The 24851-nt window shown below is 40.6% G+C and overlaps 2 protein-coding genes across 5 annotated transcripts in view; one reads left to right on the top strand and one right to left on the bottom strand.

The window, feature by feature from the left end:
• Positions 1-494: 494 nt before the first annotated feature.
• On the bottom strand, positions 495-7877 carry gpib (glucose-6-phosphate isomerase b). Its single transcript, XM_046413128.1, has 18 exons — positions 7686-7877; positions 7451-7541; positions 7048-7116; positions 6635-6754; positions 6390-6473; positions 6096-6242; positions 5575-5646; positions 5441-5485; positions 5294-5347; positions 4580-4640; positions 3985-4028; positions 3715-3867; positions 3379-3508; positions 3205-3281; positions 2592-2720; positions 2323-2398; positions 1468-1534; positions 495-948 (listed from the first exon to the last, which is right to left on the bottom strand). The coding sequence occupies exons 1-18, from the start codon at positions 7802-7804 to the stop codon at positions 825-827; spliced, it is 1662 nt and encodes a 553-aa protein (XP_046269084.1). The 5' UTR covers positions 7805-7877; the 3' UTR covers positions 495-824.
• Positions 7878-9400: 1523 nt separating this feature from the next.
• LOC124071534 (granule associated Rac and RHOG effector protein 1-like) overlaps positions 9401-24851 on the top strand; it is a 32392-nt gene continuing 16941 nt past the window's right edge. Inside the window, exons 1-3 of one of the 4 annotated variants that reach the window (XM_046412359.1) lie at positions 9401-9494; positions 21900-21997; positions 22844-23333. In XM_046412359.1, coding sequence (XP_046268315.1) covers positions 22860-23333 — 474 coding nt within the window. In that variant the 5' untranslated portion in view covers positions 9401-9494; positions 21900-21997; positions 22844-22859. Of the gene's footprint in view, positions 9507-21899; positions 23334-24851 lie in introns of all 4 variants that reach the window. The other 3 variants (XM_046412436.1, XM_046412184.1, XM_046412267.1) reach the window with 3 other exon arrangements.

The raw sequence follows: 24851 nt of genomic DNA, 5'->3' as shown, positions 1-24851 counted from the left end.
TATGAGGAATAGGAAACACAGTGAAATATATTTCATTTTTTTTAGTGCACTGTGGTTAATGGCATGGTCTTATGTGAGGTGCTGTCTCTCATACCATTGTTAGATGCAAATTCATGTTTGGAGGAGGCATCAGCAGTCACACACTGGTACACAATATTGAGGCACTAAACAGTGAAGTTTTATGATTTTTAGATAAAGTGCTAGTGAGGACTAACTTTCAGTCCAGATGCAGTTTAGTCCAGCTGTTTGCTTTTCTCTCGAAATGGATGCTGCTGTTGAGTCTGGGGATTTGTGTGGTGTAACAGTGCAGATGCACTGACCTTTGACCCTTTGTTCCACTGAATCAGTGGTGGATTACTGGGTGGCTCATTTGCTTCCACTAAATAGATCTGGCACTCTGATGCCATCTAGTGACGTGTTGCTTGCACATCTAGCTTACAATGCACGCTGTTGCAGGAACAGCCATTTCTGCATCTGCGCACAAACAACAACTGTTGTGTCTATGTTTATTTATTTAACATTAGACGAGGTATGACAAACACATTCCTGTGGTGGTGGAGAGACAGTGAGAACACATTTCTCTTTGCCTTTCACTGCACTCTAATACAAAAAGCTTTTTTCCCCTCACAGTGGTGAACAAACATAGAAAAGACAGCAGGATAGACAGTGGTGATATTCATAAGTACAAACATACAGAGTGCCTTAGCTTGACTGTGTGGGAGTGACCAGCTGCCTCTGCGAGTCTCTTGTTCAATGCAGCTCATAAGCTGATTAGATGGATGATGATGTGGAGTAAAGTGGAAGTTGTTTCAGGGTGACTCGACTCAGGCAAAGTTCTTCTTGAGGAAGTTGATGAGTCCGTTGGTTGAGGAGTCGTGGGAGTGGACCTCTGCAGTGTCACTGAGCTCAGGCTCGATCTTCTTTGCGAGCTGTTTGCCCAGTTCGACTCTAATATTGCAGAGGAGAAAGGAGAGTGAACACAAACAGAAAAGAGGTGATGGGTTCGACGTGACACAAATGCTTGCAGAACACGTGAAAGGCTTTGTCTCTTCCAGCCACATTAACACTGTGAGTTATTCTTCACAGACATAGTGTCACAAATAGATTCTGTATCTGCTTGTTCCAACTGTTTACTGAAATTTTCAAAACCAAATCTCCATGATTTATGGCTGCAACATTCCATCAGATGGAAATATTCTGGACAGACTGTGGCTTATTATACTCACATTTCTTTTTCCAAATCCAGCCTGACATTTTTAGTATTTCTGGAACCATTGGAAACTAGTAGAATTTGACATATAGAGTTTGGAGGTTTTGGGTTTTAAAAAATCTTGGCTGAACAGCATGGGTTTGTAATGATGTCTGGTTGTTGCTTATTTCAGGATTATGAGATGAAAGATGCTCAACAGAACCAGAGGTTGTGTATATCAGTGTATTGTGTACAGTATGTAGTAATGACTGTCTCACCCCCACTGGTCAAAACTGTTGATCTCCCACATCACTCCCTGGATGAAGATCTTGTGCTCATACATCGCTGCAAAGACAGAATGATCGCACAAATGCTGTAATGTAAGCTGTTCTCTTAGTATGGTGTCAAAGGGACAAACAGACTGACTGTTTCTACAGTGTGTAGCATCCTGACCGAACCTCTTCTGTAAATTATGGTATTTTGTTTCAGGAATTTTCCAGTGTGAGTTACTGTTATTTCTATTTACTACAATATCAATCTAAAGATATTCTGAAAGGTTATCTCGCAGCCTAATTTAGAGTCATGCCAGTTATTAATGCATCTCAGAGAGGACAGATTTCAGATTGCCGTAAGAATTATCTTACAATCTCTGCACAGAGGTGAGAAATAGAAATGAGTGAGTTGCACTACATAATGGTCTGTAATGATGGCCCACAGTGGTGAAACACGTGAGAAAATGTTCAGCTGCGCAGTCAGGTCAAACCGTTATATGTGTATATTGTGTAATACAGCTGATGGACAGTAGAATGTAGATCCTGGCTAACTCTGGTGATACTTTGCATAACTTCACTGTCAGTATGTGTGTATTTGTTTAGATATACAGATGCTTATGTGTCTGTGAAAGTTGTATGTGCCTATGATTACGTATGCCTGAGTGTGCGTGCAGCTGTCTATAATCAGGTATGCATATGCTCTATAGTATGCCTGAAAGTGATTTTATTATGACCTTCATTTAGGAGACTAGCCATAAAATAGCTAAATAAAAATAAAACTATCTCTTTAACCATTTGCAGTAGCAGTTTCCTTTTTTATATCAGTGGCTGGATGTCACGAGAAATACTGTTTACTCTCACCTATGAGTGCTCCGAGCGTGTATGGGGTCAGTTTCTTGAAGATGATTGAGTTTGTTGGCCTGTTTCCTTGGAATACCTAAAATAAACATGGGTAAAGACTTCATCATACAGACCTTGCCACTGTCACACATGTTCATAATAAGATTTGCATAACCATGTTTATTCATGGTCACTGGGGGGCGCTACCTCCAGTGCTTTCTTACTCTGATTCTGGTACCTCACTATAGTTTGTCATCTCTATAGTCATTTTCCCCCTTCATTTCACTTACTTTGTGTGGCAGGATTTTCTCCAGAGCCTCCCCACTCACTCCACTGGCCTGCAGCTCCTTCCTGGCCTCCTCTGTGGTCTTACCCTTCATCAGGGCCTCCGTCTGGGCCAGGAAGTTGGCAAGCAGGATCTACAGCCACATCAAACATACAGACCTTCAGATACAGTGCAATACAGTTTTCTGCTCCAGAATGAGTTATAGACTGTAAATGGAAAGACTGTAGTATCTGTGTTAGACAACAATGTGTGAATAGACCTGTAGCGGATCAAAAATCTGACAGTGACAGTGGAGTTATGCAAATCTTTTTTAAAATAATGTTACAGTGTTAAATTGTGAACTTCCTCATTTTGGGGTTCTCTATGTGTCTGTCTAAAAAAATATATATTTAACTACACCTGACAGTAAAAAGGTAAAAGCTCTGTGGAAGTGTGATTGAGACTCCTAGAGCACAGACATTTATTTCCTTGCCCTCAAGGACTTATCACCAAAAGATGTTCACAAGGACTTGATGGCTTATTAAACAAGGTGAGGAAATGTATCGTATCTTGAACACACGGTTTCTACCCATTCAATACACTGCTTTAGACAAGTAATTACCCTAACATGGTGATACCTTGTGGTGCAGGTTGTCCCTGATGGGATGATGTGACTGAGCTGGGATCAGGAAGTCTGAAGGTACCATGCGTGTTCCTGAGATGAAAACAGTTAGGCTGTGATAATGACACAAGTAAACCAAAGACTCATGACAAGACGGGAACGGTTGAATGATTATTTTTAGTGGCGTTACCTTGATGGATAAGCTGGTAGAAGGCATGCTGTCCATTGGTTCCCGGCTCTCCCCACACTATTGGCCCAGTGTGGTAGTTCACACGTGCTCCATGATTAGTGATGTACTTTCCATTTGACTCCATGTCACCCTGTAGATAACAAACACTTAGCAACCCTGTCACTGATGGGTGTGGACTATTACCACAGACATTGTGTTGGGCATTGCTTTGTCAAACTGCGTTAATATCACCATGCAAAGTCTGATAGCATCCACAGTCATTTCAAAATCCTTATCTGTTGATACAAAATACCTGATCCTCTCTGGGATGTTCTTGCGTTAATGAGTGAGGCTGACCTGTTGGAAGTAGGCAGTGAAGCGGTGCATGTATTGGTCATAGGGCAACATGGCGTGGGTCTCAGCATGGAAGAAGTTGATGTACCAGATGCCCAGCAGAGCCAGCAGGACAGGAGCATTCTTATCCAAAGGAGCAGAGCGGAAGTGCTTATCCTGCAGCAGATGGAGAGATGAGAGTTTACATTCACATTTCACTTCATCCTTTCTCCAGGAAGACTCATATGAATAGTCAGAAAGGTAGAAAACGGAAGGGACTGAAGAAAGGCCTACCATCCAATGAGCTCCTGAAAGAAGTTTTTCAAAGTTGTCGAAACCTGATGAGGAGAGGAGGTATGACAGAGAAATTAACTGACTGAATAAATGATCGGTTAAACAGTTGAACTGGCTGTTTGGAACGATTCTTGTAATTTCAGCCTGGCTCCCCACCCTAAGGATCAGTTGCAATAACTGTGGTAATATCTTTCATTTTCATCCAATTTTAGTTTATGACTGTATCTGAAAAACTAGTGACAGTCCCATTAACTGTATATTATTTTTAGTGCCATGGTTATCAAACATAAACATGCTACTAAGGTGGCGAACACTGCAGACATCGTACCTGCTAAACATCTGCATTTTAATGTTTTGTGAATGTGTTAGAATGCAGATGTCAGCAGTGATGTGCCTCACAGAGATGCTAGCATCTTGTGCCATTCTAACATCTCTGATATTGGAGGGATGATGCACACATTACTGTCTGCCACAGTGTCGTTACTAGTGGGAGGAGTCAGAGTCAGACAAGTTCAGATTCCAAACACAGAGACTTGGCAATGTTTTAGTTTTGCACGGCTGAAAAAACAAAAATGTGTATTTTCATTGTACGTACCAATATGCAGAGCAATGGCCATTCCAATTGCAGACCACAAGGAGAAACGCCCACCAACCCACTAAAAGCAAAAAAAAAAAAAGAAAAGAAAAAAAGAAAAAAGAAAATTTCTGAAAATACTGTGTCTGATACAGAATTCCTATGTGAAACTGTGGTGTTTTAATGAATGAGAAACAAGTTTTTCACACTGTAGAAGGTGCTGATAACCTCACATTTTTTTGTGTTGAAGTACCTGCACACTCAGGAGATAATATTTATATTTTAATAACCGTTTAATAAAGGTCAACAACACAGTTTAGTTTGCACTGAGCTTTTGATCTTTTGCATAAGTCCTGTGTCATTCTTCAAGTTTCTCTTTGAGAGATAAAAACTTTATATTCGTGACGTGGCAGCCATTTTTTTTCATGAAGGGCATATAATAGCTGTTACTGTGTAAATACCAACAATGTAACTAAATGCAGCTTTCTGACCTTTGATGCAACCTAGCCTTTACAGTAACCTCTGCAAGAGAGAAGGTCGCTACCAATAATAACTGAGTCTGAGAGAGAGGCTTCTGATTACCCAGCAGCTGCTGACCAGAGTGTCTGTCCCACCTACTTCACAGGTCAAAAGTCTAGTTTATTTATAGCTTCTGCCTATAACCCCTATCACAGTCTATGGATGAAGACAGGAACTGCTGTATGCAGTCTGTTTTAAGCCTTAAAGTGCACTCACATCCCAGAACTCAAACATGTTCTCTGTGTCAATGCCGAAGTCCTTCACTTTGGGCTGAGGGGGAGACAGAGAAACACAGGACAGTCAGGATCAAATGTCTGGACAGAGAGAGAAGAGTAAACCTGTAAATAAGGTTTTGTGACTTACTCCATTTGTGGAAAGGGCCACAAAGTGCTTGGCGACAGCAGCTTTCTGTAGAAACATAGAGAGGATAAGACTGATGGGTATCAATCAGCCGACTACCAAAACGCTGCTGTTGTCTGAGGGGGCTTCATACTTACATCTTTGGCATGTTCAAGGAACCAAGCTTTGGCAGACTCAGCATTGGTTATGGTCTCTTGGGTGGTGAATGTCTTTTAGTAAAGAATTAAATAGACAAAATACACAGATAACCAAATATTAATATACATAATGCAACTAAACTCAAGTTAGAGTTCTGCCCGCAAAGGAGGAAATAGATAGTTTTCTTACAAAATGACACATCAGCACAGGACAGAAAAATAATCTCAAACATTTTGCAATAACTTGTTAATTTTTTATCTGCTACTGATCTTTCCATATCATTCAAGCCAAGGCTGGAAGGCTGATATGAAAGATATTCAGACATGAATGTCAGCTGACGTAACATTGCCTGAAGAAGGAGCATCTCATGTTGTACAGCATGACCACATTCATCTGTCTAAAGGGAAACTTAATTTATCGGTCTGTCCAGGAAAGATTTTGTTGCAATTTTTTTTTAAAAATTCAATAGATCCAACACGTTATTATGATGCAGTTTCAAAAATGTGCTTTGTGTGAACACCTTGGATGCGATGATGAAGAGAACTGTCTCAGCATTCAGTTGTGCCAGGGTTTTGGCGATATGCGTTCCATCAATATTTGACACAAACCACACACGCGGTCCACCCTTGGAGTAAGGCTTCAGGGCTTCAGTCACCATCAAGGGGCCCTACAATTCAAATCAGTTCAAGTTCAAATTCAGATGGTTGCACTGGGCAGCTCACAGGGGTAAACGTGGGTCACTGTAAAAGCATGGTTCATTGAAATTTTGTAATAAATGTATAAAAAATGCAACTTCTCCGTGAAGTGAACTCACGAGATCAGATCCTCCGATGCCGACATTGACAACATCGGTGATGGCTTTCCCTGTGTAACCCTTCCACTCACCGCTGCGAACTTTCTGCAACAGATAAACACAACCATCGGAAACATTAAGCAGATTCCTTCACAAAATGTGGATAGCTGCAACAACCCTTCATGAGATGGAAGGTTGTCATCCTGGTCACTGTATGAACTCCAGTGTAACAAAACTTTGTGATTTTGTAGCTTTGTGTCACTCACATGACAGAAGCCTTTCATCTTCTCAAGAACTTTGTTGACTTCTGGCATCACATCCTTACCCTCCACCATGATGGGAGTGTTGGAACGGTTCCTCAGAGCCACATGGAGCACAGCGCGACCCTACATATCCACAGCACCAGGAAACAGACACACACGTACTCAGCGCTGTGGCATTTAACCTTTACTGTTGACTGCTTATGCTGCTGGTGATCAAGGGGTCAACGATTATCCAGCTGCTGTATTCAGTGTATTCAGTTTTAAAACAAGCCAAAGAGAAGCTTACGTGAAAGAGTCACTGTGTCATGTGGTGTAAATGCTGTGTCAGTGCCTGCTTCAGCGCACCAGCATAAATGTCAAGAAGTAAACACTGCCATAATTCAAGCCACAGCTGACATGTGATCAACAATGAGCACCTCAGTGAAGTTGATCTTCTCTCCACTGAACATCTTCTCTCTGGCAGCTTCAACGCCTCTTGACTTGGCCTGAAAACGACAGTCAACATTGATTCATTACAGCAGCAGATAAATATTCAAAGTGTATATTGTGGTTATAAATGAAACTGTTGACTAAACTGACTCCAAACAATACATTTAACTTACATTCTGTATATAATTACATAAACACACATTTTGTTTCAAGGTAAAGCTTGTATGAGATGAGAGGACCCAGACTTGCAGCTTGCAGCAATGTCCAATGGGATTTCCACCTCATAGCTGTCCACATCAGCTTTTCATCAAATTTTATTATCAAGGCCGATAAGCAGATCTACTCTAGCATTTAAAAGGCCGCTAAGAATTGAAATGGAAATTAAATTACCAGATCGACCAACATCTTTATGACTTCATCAGTGAGGAGATTCTTGGAGTAATCCAGAAGAATGTCTCCATCCTCAGTTTTCAGTGTTAGGCTGTCAGAACACAAAAGGACATCAACTGACAAGAACAGAGATTGTTGTATTTTTTTTGAGTATTATTATTATTATTACCATGTAATCAGACTAATAATACAGCTCATTTATGTACTATGCGCCTCTTGATCATTGACGCTGTACCTGAGCTTGTTGAATCTCTCCTTGTCAGCTTCAAACATATGCCTCATGTTGAGGTTCAGGGCGTGGGCTGTGTACCAGTCCTGCAGTTTTTGGAAGTTGGGGTCCTGTGTGAGTCCCATGATGTCCAAATGGGCTTGCAGTACTCCGCTGTGCTCAACTAGCTGGGCTGAGTGGGGCCGAGCAGGTCAGAGGGAGTGCTTTTTGAAGGGCATCCAGTTCAGATCCAGACATGCCCCTCCTACAAGAGACACAGCCCCCCCTCCCAACGAGCCCATGTTGGCAGGGGAGTGTCATCACTATACCAACACTGTGGCACATAGTTCGGTGAGCTGCCAGCGACAGTGTTGCAGCTCATTCTACTGTTGCACTCACTGTACAACCTTCTCAAATAGATAAAGGAGCTGCCTACAAAAGGAATAGTCATTGCACAATGCATTACTACTTGCATTATAGTCAACATTACAAAATATTGTATGATATATGACTGGTATATTCATTTGCATAACAGTCACGGCAGTCTGAAGTTTGATACTTTCTGTATTCATATTCAAGGTGTTTAGTCATATATTCACATATTCATGTGGGTGTGTTTGTATTTGAGTGTGTTTGTGCCAACCAACACACTAAGTTCTTATGTTGTGTATAACTGTACTGCAGCATGTATTGTGTGTTAGGATTTTGTATTTTGTTCCATATCACCATAGAACTTGTTTTTTCATGCATCTTAAATATTCTGTTGACTTTTTCAAAAAAACTTCTGTATTTTGGGTTTACGTTTTCTTCATGTCCCATGTGAACTTCTTGATCATATTGATACAATAAACATTAATATATTTTATGCACATTTTTTTTTTATGTAAAAGCATATATTTATAAAATGAAGTCATCTGATATCCAGTGGCTTTCTTTGGCTATGTGTAATTATCTCAAGTCCTTTTCTCACACTCTTTCTTAGAAGCATTGAAGCCAAATATCATACTACCATGAGTACAATTAATACACCTTTACAGTTCCATTGTCATTACAGTCTCTTAGAGGACGACGTGTTAGTTGTTTCTTTCATAAATGTTCTGATCTCTGCAGAGCGCGTTTAGTCAACTTTTAAGGTCGTAAAAGAGACATACAGTGAGGCTCACATCCACCTCCTGCTGTGCCCAACAGCAATTTGTGGACCTCAACGCCCCCAAGTGACCGTTTGTAAAAGTGCGGAGTACAGGATGTAATATTCTTTCTCAAACTTTAGAGGGCGAGACACGCTTAGTCTATTGCACGAACAAATTATTCTTTTTTAGGCGTAGTCGGAGTCTAAACAACAAAAACAACAGCATATGGCTTAAGTGAAAGGTGGTTATCACAAAGACACGATGTCAATGGAGTCATTTTGGAAGAACCTCAAAGAAAGGAAATAACTCAAAAATCATGCTATTGCAGGCAGCTGAAGTGTTCAGAAGGATTTACAAGGAGTGCAACAGCAGAATTATCTTTCATGGCGCACATTCCCATCCATATTTTAATTCAGCTCAAAATTGCTTTATGGCACTGGCTGTCTTTATGGTAAATAGGTCTGTTGAATTGGTGATTATATTATGCAAAATAGAAAACGACTTGGAAGTCATCTTGAAATTCCAGCTGGCACCAAATTTGACTCTGTGGTTTTAGTACTCAAAGCGGTTTTTGTACAATACACGTTTTTCTGTGACAGTTTTATTGTGAAGGGTGTACCGGAAGTGTACGCTTTTATTGATGTGTTCTTAACGGTAGTCATACGGACAGGGGATTCGCTGTCAAGAGGGTGGATGCCTAGAGCTGGTGAGCGATGTGGTAATTAACTTAACGTTTACTCGTATTTTCTACTGTTTTACCTAAGCTGTTGGATTTCATGAGCTTCGGTGGTACCGACTGTTGTTGGTCTGTACCGGAGTTCACTTGGGCCGCTTGCATTTGCTTGTGCTTTCTACCAGCACTTACATTCGTGTCGCAGAGAGCTAGCTGGGTAGCTAACGTTAGCTCGCTTAGCCATGTAGCTATCCTGCTCAGACCCTGCTTAGAAACGATGAAACGCCGATGTGCCCATTATCGGACACACGTCACAGTTTGAATTCTTGCACCCCAGTATCAGTCGGATAAATGTTTTCAGAGAGAGTTGCAGGCGCATATGACATTTTTACGCAAATATACACTCATATTTTGGTGTACAAATCTAATTTGAAGTCTGCTAATGAAGCGCATCCGTCCAGGCTAGCGAAGGAGGAGCAGTTGGCGGAGTAGGTTATATCTGTTTTCGTTGCCACTGGCTTTGATCACTGGGCGATGCTTCATATTTGAACCATGTCCCGACAACAGAAAGCCGTGACAGTGCAGGTAAGACAGTGGAGTAAATTAATAAGCTTTGTCGTTAGAGGCGATCAGGCTTGACTGCATGTCCGATAACCGATCTGGGCGTTCTTGGTTGTAAGTTGCGCGGTGCAGTCGGTAATCGACCACCACACAAAATGGAATGTAGGTTAACATTTGACAAATGGACAAAAATGTTGTATTTATAGCTCGTGTGGTTGTGCAACTTCTTTCCGCGGCTGGCGTTAGACTGACAATGTTGATAGGTTTCATAGAACCTGCGCTAGCTTGTTAGCTAACAAGCGGGTGTCTGGTTCTGTGCGGCCGATGGGTGAGTGTCAAAGTCGGGAACGCAGCGAACCCAGGGTACCGGGTGTCCACCGTCTGTCTAAGCTGTGGCGCTCAGTTGCCGCTTTCTGCTCTAATGGCTGGTGTGTAGATGCATTGATGCCTCAGAAGCCTTTCCGGCGACTCTGCACTTTGGGCGTCAAAGGCCGTATTAATAGCTGCGACATAGTGTTCCCATGACTTGGGCCATGTCATCTCAGGGAGTTTCGGTGAAACCGGCTAACTGCGCTTGCGGGGATTCTCTTATACCTTCCTGCTAAATAGTGGTCGGGGTTTAAAATAACCGCTTAGCAAGTACAATAATAACCAACTAGTTCGTTTTCTGCCTCATTGAAGTTGAAACACTAAGTACTTAACAGTGTTTTGCTGTTAATATCATGTCGTCTTAGTGTAGCCGTGCAGTGTTTGGTAACGTATAGAGAGCAGCAGCACTGCTACAGAAGTGTTGTAATTTTGTAATTTCCATTTCTTCATAGAAGAAATATCCAGAAATAACGATTCGACGCATGGGTCGTGCATCAGAACATACATGAACTATTTCTTTGATCCCTGTTGATAGACGATAGACATATTGTAAATAATCGTGCTCTGCGTGCACAAGAGCACAAAGTTACACAACCTCAGTGACTTTATATACGTGGCTTTATATAGTCTCTACATAGCAAATAAGATATTTAGAATTGTTAGCAACGTTGCCCTTTTTCTTTCTAAGCATCTACAGTCTTGCCAGGGATCTTTGTTTTGATGTGGAAAGTGTTTCCTGTTTCGTTTGTTTGTGATTAGAAACCAATCTAGAAATGATCATTTAGTTTCCCATAGGATTTGACTGAGGGTGTTTGTCCACTGAATGTTTGAAGGAAAAATTTTCCACTGCTACAAGGTTTGTCATAAGGAGACACTTTGCTTGCTGGTAGAATCTGAAAGTCTGCACCAATGTCTGATTATTATTATTATCATCATCATTTTTGTCATTATTATTATCGTCAATGTCTCTTATTACTAAATTTTATTCTAATATTGTCAAACTGCTAAAAATCTTGGACCTGCTTGTTGAAACTTGTATCACAGCTGGGTCACTGTGGAAACACATGCTTTGCTCTGCAAGATTCCTGTCTCTGTTTAAACTCCTTCTTTTCAATAGCTTCATCAACTGTGCACCTAAACGGTCATCACAGTTAGTAGACTGGAGTTCTACTAACTGGAGTTCTTAGTTGTTTTTAGGTGTTGCCAGTGTTTTTCAACTTGTGATAGGACCAGAAGGGAAACTTTTACCATAGTCTAACATTGAATCCGGATGCATTTGTGAGGAAGTCGACATAAGTCACAAGATTACTGTTTGTGCTTGCCTCGGGTGGAGTACAGCCCCGGCTTGTGCTTTGCTGGCGCTGTCTCCACAAACGTGAATGATATTTCCTTCAACAAAGAAGCTTTCTAGTGTTTCTCTTGCTGCACAGTTTTAGATTGTACAGATGAGTGATACAGAGTAGTCTCTGCTGGGGGAAGGGGTCAGTTAACACAACCCATGGTATTCTTAGAACCTGGGAATTCTAACATTTTGGACATTAAATTTTACTTTCTTTAGGTTTGAACCTGACTTGACTGACTAAGTTTTAACTTTTTATTCTTTTAAAAGTGATAATGTCAGAGGCCACTTGTGATTTTATCTCTTGAGATTTTGACAAAGCTCCCACCTTAAGAAGATGTCAAAGGGAAAACAGGTGTCAGAAGAAATAAATATCCACTGCAGGCTCTGACTCCAAATGATGTCAACAGCACAAAATGGCGGCGTTTGTATCCGGGATGTTTGGTTTTTGTTGTGTGATAATACTATATTTTGAAGTACTCTACACTGTTGATATCCCCAAAAGGTATGGACTGTTGATGTCCAGTAAATGTCAAGAAATATTTTCGCTCTTAAATTGGTGATAAAAATCTAAAGAAGATTGCATGTAGAAGTGTATTGGAAGAAGAATCAACACTTTGTGGGGTGTATTTTTGTTGTACAAGAGACATTAGGACTGTGCTAATATTTAGTGGGAAATCGATATACATTTGAATAGAAATAAAAATTGTTCTGTGATAGTTATGCCACGTTGTCCACCTCTGGCATAGGAGTTAAAATCCAAGGCTGGATTACATGCAGTTCTGTCAGTCTGTTAGATAATATCCACCTACAAGTTCTGCCAGCCCGTGCGTCAGAGAGATGCTGGTTGTTTTAGTTTGTATTGTGAGACAGGATTTTCATTTGGATGCACAAAACTAACAGCACTATTTGCACTGGGGTCTGCGGCTGGGGTCTGCGGCTGGGGTCTGCTTCTTCTGTGACAGGGGGATGCTTCAGCACTACATCTAGTCCACTGCTGCTGGGTTATCACAGCTTATTTTGTACTCCTAAACCCAATAGGCTATTCTCTAGGCAGAACTTAATAAAATGCCAGTCCTCATTCAGAGGGAAGCAGCTAGTGGGTTTACAGATAAGGGGGACAAGCCTTGTAGCGTGTGAAATCTCCCCCTGTCTCCTGGGAAACCAATTTAGCCTTAGTTTCTGGTCAGCTATTTGTCCCTCAGTCAAATGTTCCCAGTGAGTTGCATGGTTACTCATGCACCAGAGATGATCAAACAAAGCAAGAATCAAGTGTTACTTTAATGTAGTATGATATTTTTCCATCCATCTAATTCCTGCCCGAAATATTTTACCCGTGTTTTTCCACAAGGAGGTTGGAAATCGGAGAATTAACAGTGAATAGTGGAGCTGATAGAGATAGGTTGCACTGTTCAAAGGCACATAAGTAGTGACTTGAAAGAGGCTTCACTGTTTAAAATATGGTTCTTTACTCCACCTGTTGTCATAATTGTCAACATATTCTACATTCTTCTCCTGAAGGCATTGGTTTTAAAAGAGATCTTTCTCCTCTCTCCTGTGTAAAGGGTTGTTGATTGCTGTTGTTGCACTTCTGAGTATATATGACTTGATTTTTTTATTATTATTTATTTGTTTATTTATTTTTTTGGTGTTGAAATATACAGCCACAGCTTTGCTTAGATGTGTGACCAGGCCTGAATTCCTGACTTCTGTGGCACCTCCACATGTCTCATTGTCCCTAAAGTGGAAGGATGAATGCTTATTTTGTCTGAGCTTAAATACAACAGTCTGGTGACTGGCATGCAGCACAACCTGCAACATCAGTATATAGCCTGCTCAATATAGGCTGAGGGAAGCATTTTCAGCCCTGCAGGTTGCCATCAGCCTTTCATGAATGGAACTGACGTCAGAGCTTTTCACCACAGCTCTCACTTGTTGAAACCCACCGGCTGGGCACACACTCTATTGTTCGCTGCTATTCTGAAGGGGATATCTGAGCTAATTCTGTTTTCTTACAGTCGAATACTGAAAGGTATGTGTGCTTTGTGCAAAGGCTCTGATTAGATCAAATCAGACTGTGTATAATTAGCATTCATCTGTCTGTTCAGAAGTTCATTGTCATCTCAGTTCCCCTGGTGAAACTTAAATGTATTAGTAAATTAATTGTTTTTGATTTTTTTTTTAGGGTGTTGGAAACACATTATTATTTGCTTATACAAAAGGCGCATATTGAAATTTGTGTTTGCATATGTGACACAGACCTGTGGGGCCCTCAAGTATGTCCTTTGTTAGAGTGGCCTGTCTGCTATTTTTATTGGAGCCATAAGCTACTTACAATGTCTGTTATGACAGTACAGGTTAGCCTAATATTATCCAGCCTGTTTACCAACTGTATCAGCCTCTTGACTGATATGAGTGTTATGTGTTTTGTTCTGACTTACTCAACAGTTTGTTTTAGTGGCAGGAAAAGTTTCACCACTGCTTTAAAAAGTGTTGAATTTTCCAGTAAATGCAATCGAGCAGAACTTGATGTGACTTCACAGAACCATGTATATGAGTAGCTTTTTATAACTGAGTGTCAAAGTAAATTTATTTTAAGTTGCAGAAAACCGGACCAAAACAGGATTGGTTTTAGGTAATAAACCCAAACACTACCCTCTCACCACCAAAAACTGTGGCTGCCTGCAATATATTTCTAGGAGAGCACTATATTGATGGCAGAAAGTATTTTCTTTTCGGTTCATATTAAATCGTAGCCATGGCCTTTATTTTCCTCTTTCACTTGCAAAGTCATGCAGCTGTATGTGTGAGAGTGTTTTTTCTGTGTGCTGGTATGAGGAGACCAGAGCCTGCCACAGTACCCTCCTTGTGTTCTGTGGGCAAGGGAAGCCAGGCTCAGCTCCTGTCACACAGTTGCTCACGGCACTTGTCCTGTCATTTGGACTGACCTCGACCTGTCTGCCGATTCTCCTTCCTATAGCTTATCTGCCCTGTGGAATGTCTTCAGTGAAGCTTCTCCAGCTATGCGAACAGAGTCTTCCTTTGCAAAGTCACTTAAAACTTTTACACATATATAAAACAATAATAAAATGTACTTGATTTTTTTTCTTCTTTTTTGTTTTTTTTACACAATAACTTGACATTTTGAGATGTGTGGTTTTCCTGACCTGCTTTTTTGTGCTCGTTTGAACCGACATTAAGAGGGTTCTGGGGAAATGCATTCCTTAGCTTCATTGGCAACAGATGTAGAGGAGAACATTTTTTTCTTTGAGCTGAACCTTTTGGAGTGTCTAAAAACGGTGCGGTGTGGATCGTAGGGCAGCTGTTTTGCCCATGGAGGCTGAAATAGACTTCATGAGAGAGCTAATGTTGGGCCTGTGGCTGGAGCGTCAGAGGGCCTGTGTTTGCCTCACAGTGGCAGATGGATAAGGAGCTGTCAGCATGGGTAACAGTTGCCCCATCCACAGCTATAAAGCTACCTCGCTGTGATGTGACAGTCACACAAAATATTGCTGCAGATGCAGAAGTAACTGCTTTTATTATAATGAGTGGCTAGCAGTATCTTAAATGTTATAGTAGTGGGCTTGTGACTAGAGGGTTGATTGGTCTATTTCGTTGAATCTGTTGGGAAGTCTGTGTGGGGAAAGTGAATAAAATAAAAGACTTCTCAGCAGCTGGTGTGAAGGTGCCTTTGAGCAATGGCACTTGTATAATCGTGTGGAGATGCTCAGAAGTCGGTAATAGAAGCATGTAGATGAACTTGGTCATATCAGAGATGTTTTGTATGTTCTGTTGAGTTTCTCTGGAAAACAAAAAGGAACGAACACTCATTCAGATAACATAATCCTTTATTAGTGCTACAGTGAGAAAATTTGTAATTATTGCAAATTGCACTGCATTATTTGATTGGTTATTAGCTTGATATAAAACAACAAAAAAGAATTTTGAATTATGGCTGATCTTGTTGCTAGGACGCTATCTCTTTAAGATATGCCCCCCTAGTTATCTGTCGTTAGATGCAGTTTTTTGCCCAGAGGATTGCACAGACAGGTAAATCATAGTTGGCACTATGATTTACTACATGCCCCTACCCAGTGGCATACTATCGTTTGACGTTTTTGTTACTGGCGACAGGGAGCTTGCTCCAGGAAACCTTAACCCCCTTCCTGTTGAAGCTGAGCAGCTGACATGTACCGTGAGTGTGGAAGGAGAGCTAACATTAGCCCGAAGCGGCCCCTGCTGGAGGAAAGACATTAGAGTGGTCTGGCTTAACTCCAGTGTGCATCCGGAGGGACTCTCCTATCACATGTGTTTGTTTGGGTGCAATTTCAAATACAGTGTGCCCCGCAACAAGAGGCTGGCGGCCAACAGAGCTACCCCAAGAAGCAAGCGGTCCTCATTAATATGGATGCCATGCCTTCTTCTTTTGGGATAACCTCTGCTTACAGAGTTATATAGCCAGGAAGGAAATGTAGACCACGAACACTCTCTAATAACCTAACATAGATAAATTATATCTGCCTGGAACAACTGTGTAACAGAGCAAGTGGACCACAATTTTCTCGAAAAAATCTGGCTTTGTTGTTCAGGCTGAAGGGACTGTGACTCACTGCTCTTAATCAGTTCCGACTTTTGTTATTCACTCTGAGGACGATGGACCCATAAACCACATGAAACCAAGATGAAGTTTTCACTCTTAGAGAAGTCAAAACCCACAAAAACCATGTTTCATTACAGTATTACATGCTCCAGTCATTCAGTATATACCCTGTGCAAACCTTAGTTTAAGGTTATTTTCAATATAGAAATAAATATATAATATAGAAATAAATCAGAGACTTTGGAATAACACTACTGATTAAACATAAAAAAAGCAAAATGTTCTCTCAAACATTAAATATTGAACTTTTGGTCTTCCAACTCACCTTTCTAAAGCTGTTTCACCACTGTCCACACAATTAGTTGTGAGAAGATCCTCCATTTTGTTCTACATTGCTTATTACAGTTTTGTGTCCAAGAAATGCTGCAAGAAATAATTATATGTAAATAAAATAGTGAAAATAATATATAAAAACCACAATAAACAGACTGTTTTTTATATGAAATGCACACGTTGAATGAAGTTTTGTTCCCTTTGGTGGCTTTCTGACCTATTTAGTCGTCTTGCAAACAACATACTGTATTTCTGTACTCTTCCCAGTTATTTACTGTCAAAGTGTGAGAACTAGAGGGTAGCCCCAGGCTAGTTAAGCTCAGGTTTCCTGTTTACTGTACAAAAGCTGATATCCTATTAACTGTATCAGCTATCAGGCATTGTGGAGCACCTGGCAGATTCTGTGGCTGTAATCCCTGGGATTTAGAGGTCTGCACTGTTGCAGTAGTTAGCTGCCCTCAAACTGCCACTGGATAACAAGTTTGCATGTGCTGTTCAGCCTGCAAATGCTTCTTAAAGGAAATCTTCATCCTAATCACTGTACTCTGTCTACGCAGTTCATTGGTTAATGGTGTATTTTTGAGTTCAGTTCAGAATACCATTTTTTGAACCTAACTCAAAGGCTGAGAAGTGATGGTAGTCTACAGTTCAAATGTAGATCTGTGGTATTATTTGTATTTCATTGAGGAATTTATGAAACAGCTACAGTGTGGTTTTGTTGCAGATTAAGTCCACTGCTTAAATAAAAATACACAAGGGGATGTGCAGCCTGCGGTGAGTGAATAAGAAGTGCATCTGAATAGCTGAAACACTAAATTTTATAATGACTTTTAGAATAAACTGTATTTAATTTGGATCTGTCATGTCATGTCTGATACATAATCCACTTACAAAGGCCTGTATTAGTGGCATTACTGATCTGGCATATCATATCAACTTAAGCTAAGGTCTTGAAAAAGTGTTTATCTCATTGAGCTAACAATCAACCTCTGGTGTGATTTTTATTTATTTTTTACATATATATATATATATTTTAATAATTGATGTAGTTAACACAGCAGCTTCTGTTTAGAGAAACACTGGGGTTGAACATAGCCTGTGAAAGTTCTGGAAGATGTTAAAAAGGTGGCAGAGCATGAGCACAAGCAAGATTATATCCTATTGACTCTAGTGTAAATGTACATGCATGTGTCTGTGGAGCCAGATAACCCTCTGTGCAACTTCTTTAAATAATAAGTATCTATCTAATATCTGCCTGTAATACAAGGGTTAACAAGTAGGAAGCACATCTCTGTTGTCCCTTCATGAGGAGGTCACTAGTTTCCCTTGGCTCTGTCTCTCCACTTTACGGCCAGGGGCAGATGAGGCTGAGCAGAGGTTTTTTTTTCTGCTGGGTGTACCCCTTCGTTTGTGAAAGGAAGTGAGGTTTGAAGGTCGAGAGAATGTTGGCGGGGAGTCAGAATGGAAGCTACGCATGTAAGGCCACTATGCAGCTGCTTGGCGTGTGGTGATAACAGACTGGATGGTGATGGCGATGGTGTTTTTTTTCCACAAGTTGTTTTTCCTGATTCATCCCAAAACACAGAAGCTTTCAGCGTGGTGCTTCAAGATAACAGAGTCTGAATGTTCCACAGAATGATGAGCCTGCTGTGTGGGGAGCTGTGCATCCAACAGATTAGTCTGTTGTGTTGTTCATGTTTGGTGTCCCATTGAGTGTAATATCAGGAGTGAGTCTGTATCAATTGCCAGACTAGGACTCTAAATAGCAAAGGAACAGGTTAAAGGAGGGACTGTTTTCTTTGAAAGTTCCACTTTTTGACCTAAAATATAACACAAAATCAGAGTATTGAAATCAGTTTCCTTCATGGAATGTCTTTACTTCATAAAAATAATTTATTATAGACATGTTTTTTTCTACTGCGTGGTGCTTTTGGAATGGAAAGAAGACAAATTACTTTCTTACACAGGTACATACACTGACTGGTAGTTTTTATTTACCTTATTTACTCTCAGTTTTCCATGTCAGAGAAGTCACTGTCTTCAGTCTTGAACATATCTTTTTGAAAACCTGCAGTCACCAGCTGACCTTTTGAAGAGATGTGAGGCCAAATTCCCCTTGATGTTGACAGTGTAAAATATTACATTCACAATCAAATGAAAAGGCCAAAGAGAGAAAGACTAGCCAGAATGCTTGGCTGTTGAATGAGAGTATTGTGACTCCTACTGTGTGCATCTCAACAGACCCTGCAGTGTCTTCCAACAATAGCTTCTTGCAGGAATTTCTTTCTGCAGCTGTGTTCTGGTAAACCAGTCACTGCCAGAGATTCTTTTCAGAGACGCTCTCTGTGAGGTATGATGTTAGTAATCGTCTAGAAATGTAGAACTTTAAACCACAGTTCTTTACCAACCTGTAATGTATTACTACTGCATGTAAAGCAGTGTGGCTAAATATGACCATCTTTCAGTCAAAGCAGGAAATTCTTCGTTTTTATTTGTTGCTACAGCTGTTGATAGATTACAGAATATTATAGATGTTACAATTAATAGTTGGGATTTGATGTTATCACTGTATTGATGAACTCAGTTTGCTTGGCAGGTATAATAAAAACAACATTTTAACACTATTTAATCAACATTCACAAAAATAATTTTGCAAATGTGCATGTTTTGCAAAGACAAGTGTTAAACTAACTTTATACAAAAATGTAATAAAAGTGCTATGACTGTTTTGTTTGTAGCCTTTTTACCTCATTTGCTGTTTTTCAGATTCTTTTTCTTGTTCAGTGAGAGAAGTCTAGTTCAACAGAAGTCCTCTGTTGGGTTGAACAGGTGCACTAAAGTCAGGTTGAATGTCTCAAGTGGATATGTGAAGGACAGCTGACAGGTGATTGTCAAGGAGAGGGGATCTGTATCTGGATTTGCTAGACTTTGTTGCTAAGAATGTTTGGTAGGTAGATCCAAAGGGAAACAAGTGGAAGGCAAGTTCTCTTCTTTGAGAGAAGAATGGAACTTCAGCAGTGATACTGACTTAAAGTGCTCTGGCAGTACTGTATCACACTGCAGCTCAATAAGTTCATGCTCAACATCATTGCTATGTCCTTGCCTTTCCTCTCACAAAACTCCTGAATCTCTGAATTGTCTGCATTGTCTTGCAGCTGAAGCTCCAGACTACCTGCGATTTTGTCAGGGCATATTGGCACTGCAGAGTCCACCAAACACTCTTTAATAAACTCCCCAACAGAGAATGGCTTACTGTGTTTTGTGATTTTGTGGGATATCACAGAGCTGGTCTTGCAGGTCCATCCTTGAATGTGTAAAACTTGGTAAAAAGTCCATGTAGCTTTTGCAGCTTAGCTAGCAAAGCTTCAAATGTCAATGCGCACTCTGCATCAGTCAAGTTCTTGTATTTCTCTGCATATTTAGTCTTGTAATGCCTGTTCAAATTGTAATTCTTAAACAGTATCAATAAATAAATACTTAGAAGTGTATGTCTTGTTAAAAACTCTAGATTCTGCATCAGTCTTTCTTTTTTTGAGGTGTAACAGCGAACTCAGGTCTCTCACAATTGTCTGTTAGGCAACACATTACAGCGAAGATACATAGGCTTGCACGTAAACGTCCGTAAATTGAAGAAGTTAGAATTTGCCTTCAAGCTAAAAGCAGTGCAGTTGTATTGCAAGCATGTTGTACACTTATTACGTTTGATTCTTGTTTTCCCATTGACCTCACGTGGTCCGGTCAGGGACGGCCAAAGGGCCGGATGTGACCTGGGGACTGTACAGTACCGTACAGTCTGTTCTAACCACTAAGAAGATGTGTTGTCCTGCACAAGCCGTAAAGCTAAACAGCATGGATCGTGACAAGTATGATAATTTGATATGGGATAAAACTGGAATTAAGTCTAGTAAATGTCAGTCATTCTCCTTTTCATATAATGAGTCTTGTTACTGACAGTGTCTTTTGACGGAAAACAGAACAAAGAAAATTATACGGTGAAGTGATTGCAGAGTTTTGTAAATTAAAAGTGTGAACTGCAGAGCAGAAAAAGAAACTTGCAAAACAAGTTGAGTAAATTTAAAAAAAAAATAGTTTGATGTTTGAGACTTGAAACCATTTGTAACACAGATGTAATGTTTACTGTCCAAGATGTGGCTGGAGTTTGTCAATGATTAGGGTGCCCCTTGAGGGGGTTTAAGTTTAAAAGTTGCTACATCTTGTGCTCTCCTTTGAGGGGAAAAAAAAAAGCAAGAGATAGAGATCGATATTCAATATTTTTGGCTTTCATGATGGCACCCCCTAGTTTTGTCTTGACAGAAAACTGTAGATTAAAGGTGATATTTTAATTTTGGCAAATGCTGTTGTAGACATATACACACATTTATTTCCACCTAATTGCAGAGAACATGAAGTATCAGACAAAATAAGAAAAGTTCTTAGTCAACAGTTCACTCCACCGTGCTGTAAGTAAGGTGTCACCTTATCTGCCCGTCACATTGGCAGAAATGTTCGTTTCAGGCCGATATCAATATCTCATTTTAAGGTTTTATGGGCCAATAACAATGATGTGCTGAAATTATTGAGCAACCTAAAGTAGATCACCTTATGTTGATGCAGTCAGTCCGTTTAAAACTAGTAAGGAGTGTCAGCTGATGGTGGCAGGTTGTGACTGCATGCCACAGATCAGCCCTAAGAAAGCCGTTTCTGACCAGACGTTAGCCACTGTAGATCAACACAAAGATTGATTACACTCATGTCAGGACTTGAGCTTTGATGTGCTAGTTTTGTCTTCTCAAGTGGTATAGTAATTATCGCCACATCTGCATCTCATTTTTCATGAATAAGACTCAATCAGTTTTTGGATTCAAGATTCGTGTTACTCGAGCTTTGATTTGCGAAATAGTCGCTTTCAATATGATCAGTCTGTGAGGTTTTTATTCTATAATATGAATTATTGCTAGACCTGCTGTTTTCAAAGGTGTATCATTTGACAAATTAAATTTGTGTTCAGCTCTCATTCTACACGTCATAAATATTTTAATTATAACCTTGCATACAGTATTGAATGGATATTTCCATTTTATGGAAATACCAAGTGCCTATCTATTTTATTTTATGTTTTGAGTTGCAAAGGACAGTCCAGTTTATTTTAGAGTAAAACAGTTGAAACGAAGCCCATCCTTCCTCTTTGACATGATGTTGATTCTCTCTTCTGTGTCTGTGCCCTTTCCTCCCTTAGGAAATGACCTAGAGGCCTTACAGATACATTTGTGCTTTTGTCGCTCTAATCTGCATCCGCGGAGAACAGCACGATCTGGAAGCACACTTGTTTCCGCGGTGAGTAATATCTACCTCAGCCAGAACACGGGGGAGAAACCAGGAAGCTGCTGGAGACTTCAGACAGGCAGACAGAGCTATCAGCTGGCCACTTGCTCACTGCCTGCAGAGTCCTGCTTTGTGAAGAGGATTTGAGACGGACTGGATCTGTCTGCCCTTCGCCTCCCACAGCTCCTGTACCAGCCAGTGCACAAGAGCCGAAACCACATCCTCTGTTTCCAGCATTTAATTACTTGTTTGTTTTATTACCGTCATTTTTCCTCTGTGCTGTTGACCAGTGTCTCATTTTTCCTCTCAACTTTTAAAAGAATTTTCTACTTTCATTAGTGCAGGCTGGTATAGGTTTATATATGTACATACATATGTGTATATACTCTGCATACTGTATGAAGGATTTTTTCCCATTCTGAAGGAAAGTTAAAGCACTTTAAACTTGGTTGTAGTATCACTTTAAGTAAATTAAGGAGTGTTTTTGACTTCTCCTCCCCTATTATGGTAATTTTGTTTGAAGCTGGAAGCAGAGAATCTGGAGGTGTGTCTGTGCTGTTTTTTTAACCTGGACCTGACATATTTGCAGCAGGGCTGCATGTAAGCATTTCACTCAGCCTGCCAGTCTCTTTGATTGCCCTTTGACCTTACCCAACTCTGCGCTGTTTCTCTACAAGGCACACTGAGATGAGCCTCTGGCAGGTGGAATCCTTGAGCTGTCTTTTTACATAACTTGAACAGTTTCAGGGCTGTTGGGTTTAGTGTTTTTATAAAAAGGACTAGAGCAATTTGTGGGAGGAAAAACAAATTAAAAACAACAGCTTCCGGTGCTGTCGCACCACTTATGTATTGTTGTAGTGCACAGGAAAGTAAAATGGACTACAAGCGTCGCTTTTTGCTCGGCGGGTCCAAGCAGAAAGTGCAACAGCACCAGCAGTACCAGATGCCTGAGCTGAGCCGGACCCTGAGCGCCTCCCTGGCCTCCTCTTGCTCGGCCTCTTCTCCCATGGGAACCGGGGTGGGTATGCCTAGCAGCTGCCACCCACCTCCTTCTTGCACCACTACCGCGGTTGCAGACATCCAGCAAGGAATCTCCAAATATTTGGATGCCCTCAACGTGTTCTGCAGGGCCAGCGCCTTCCTCACAGACCTGTTCAGCAGTGTGTTCAGGAACTCTCACTATTCCAAAGCAGCTATGCAACTGAAGGACGTGCAGGAACACGTCATGGAGGCTGCCAGCAGGCTGACTGCAGCAATAAAGCCTGAGATCGCCAAGATGCTGATGGAGCTGAGTGCAGGGGCCGCTAACTTCAAAGACCAGAATGACTTCAGCCTGCAGGATGTTGAGGTAGGTGCTCCCACAGAGTGGCACAATATCTCACTGTAACCATTTGTTGAACTTGTTTCTTCCATGTTCTGGAATATGTCACATTGTGTTGACTTTGTGAGACTCTGTCTCATGTCTGCCCCCATACAAAAACTTATTAACTTTCAAGTTCACAGTTTGTTCTACTGGAAAGAATTAGTTAAGTTCACAACCTGTGGTGCTTTAGTTGAACCACATGCTTTATCATATTTACTTATAACTCGTCTTCTAGCAGCAGTGCAAAGATGCTTAGCTGTACTCTGTCAGAAGGCTGGATCCATGAATCAGTGTTCCCTGGCTCAGATTAGTCTTCTCACGCCTAGTGTTAAGCTGGTGTCAGGATCTGAGGGTGAGGTGTGAAAAACACTGAGGATGTGAGAAGAAAAGTTATCTTTTGTCATTCCAAATACCACACCATCTTTCCATTGCTCTGAATTTGCTGATGTGTAAAATGGGAATAAGAATTATTATGGGAGTTATTTTCTTGTCTTGTCCCAAAATGCTTTTATATGTTTTACTCTTGTTTACACTGTTGTTTTTAATTGAGAGTTTTAGCTTTCCCTAAATATCACAGAGTGTCTGACCATTATTTCCACTGTTCATCTGTGGTTGATCATTACTGAGAAGAGCAGGCCTTATGGCACACATAAGTCATTAGCAGTAATAACAGTGTAGTAATCCTGTAGTTATTGAAACCCATGTTCAACCTTTTCTGCTAAGTCTAGGCTGTGTCAGGCCCACTTTAAACCCAGGTCAGGAGTTTCATGAAGCCAGATTGGATAACACGTGCTACACTATCAGACCTCAAACATGGATTCAATTTAGGTTACAGCATCAGTCTGAAATGGACACCTGCAAAAGATCTGGAAGCAAGTATTCAAAATTTAAGAGACTTAAAAGGGACTCTTGCTTTCAGAAATAATCATGAATTGACAGTTGAGATGGAAAATTTAAATTACAGCTTTTATCAGAGTAATTGCAGTTGGTAATTTTGCTGTAACTGTGCTGCCCTAATAGACAGTCTCTCACGTGGAGCCGTCAGCCTCAAGTCTGTTCAGCTGTACACCACACCCAGGCAGCCTAAACCCCATCCTTTTTTATGATTACTGCGTCTGCTTATTTATCCTCCATTTAATACAGAGTTGTGAGTCTGTGGAACTCCCTGTGTGCCTATCCAGCTTGTATCCCACAGATTAGGAGAAGATGCACTTAACTGTTGTCTTGTGACATCAAATAGAGATTTGCAGTTAAATAAGTATAATCATACTGGTACTTCACTTTAAATTTTAATTCAGTAATGATGACATCTAAAAGAAGAAAAAGTCCAGAAAGTAAAGACAAAAGAAAAAAAATCAAATGAGGAGCCTTTGCTGCACATAGTAGTGCAAGATGTGAAGAAGATGAAGTAAAACAAATTCCAGGACAGTTCTGCTCTCACACACTTTCCATGGTCAACAAAACAGAATTCTACAGAGCACTATGCATGTTATTTTACAATTT

The sequence above is a fragment of the Scatophagus argus genome, chromosome 1, assembly GCF_020382885.2.
Source record: "Scatophagus argus isolate fScaArg1 chromosome 1, fScaArg1.pri, whole genome shotgun sequence".
NCBI classification, from domain to species: domain Eukaryota; kingdom Metazoa; phylum Chordata; class Actinopteri; family Scatophagidae; genus Scatophagus; species Scatophagus argus.
Note: the sequence above shows the minus strand (reverse complement) of the source record. Positions and strands in the feature narration are given on the sequence as shown.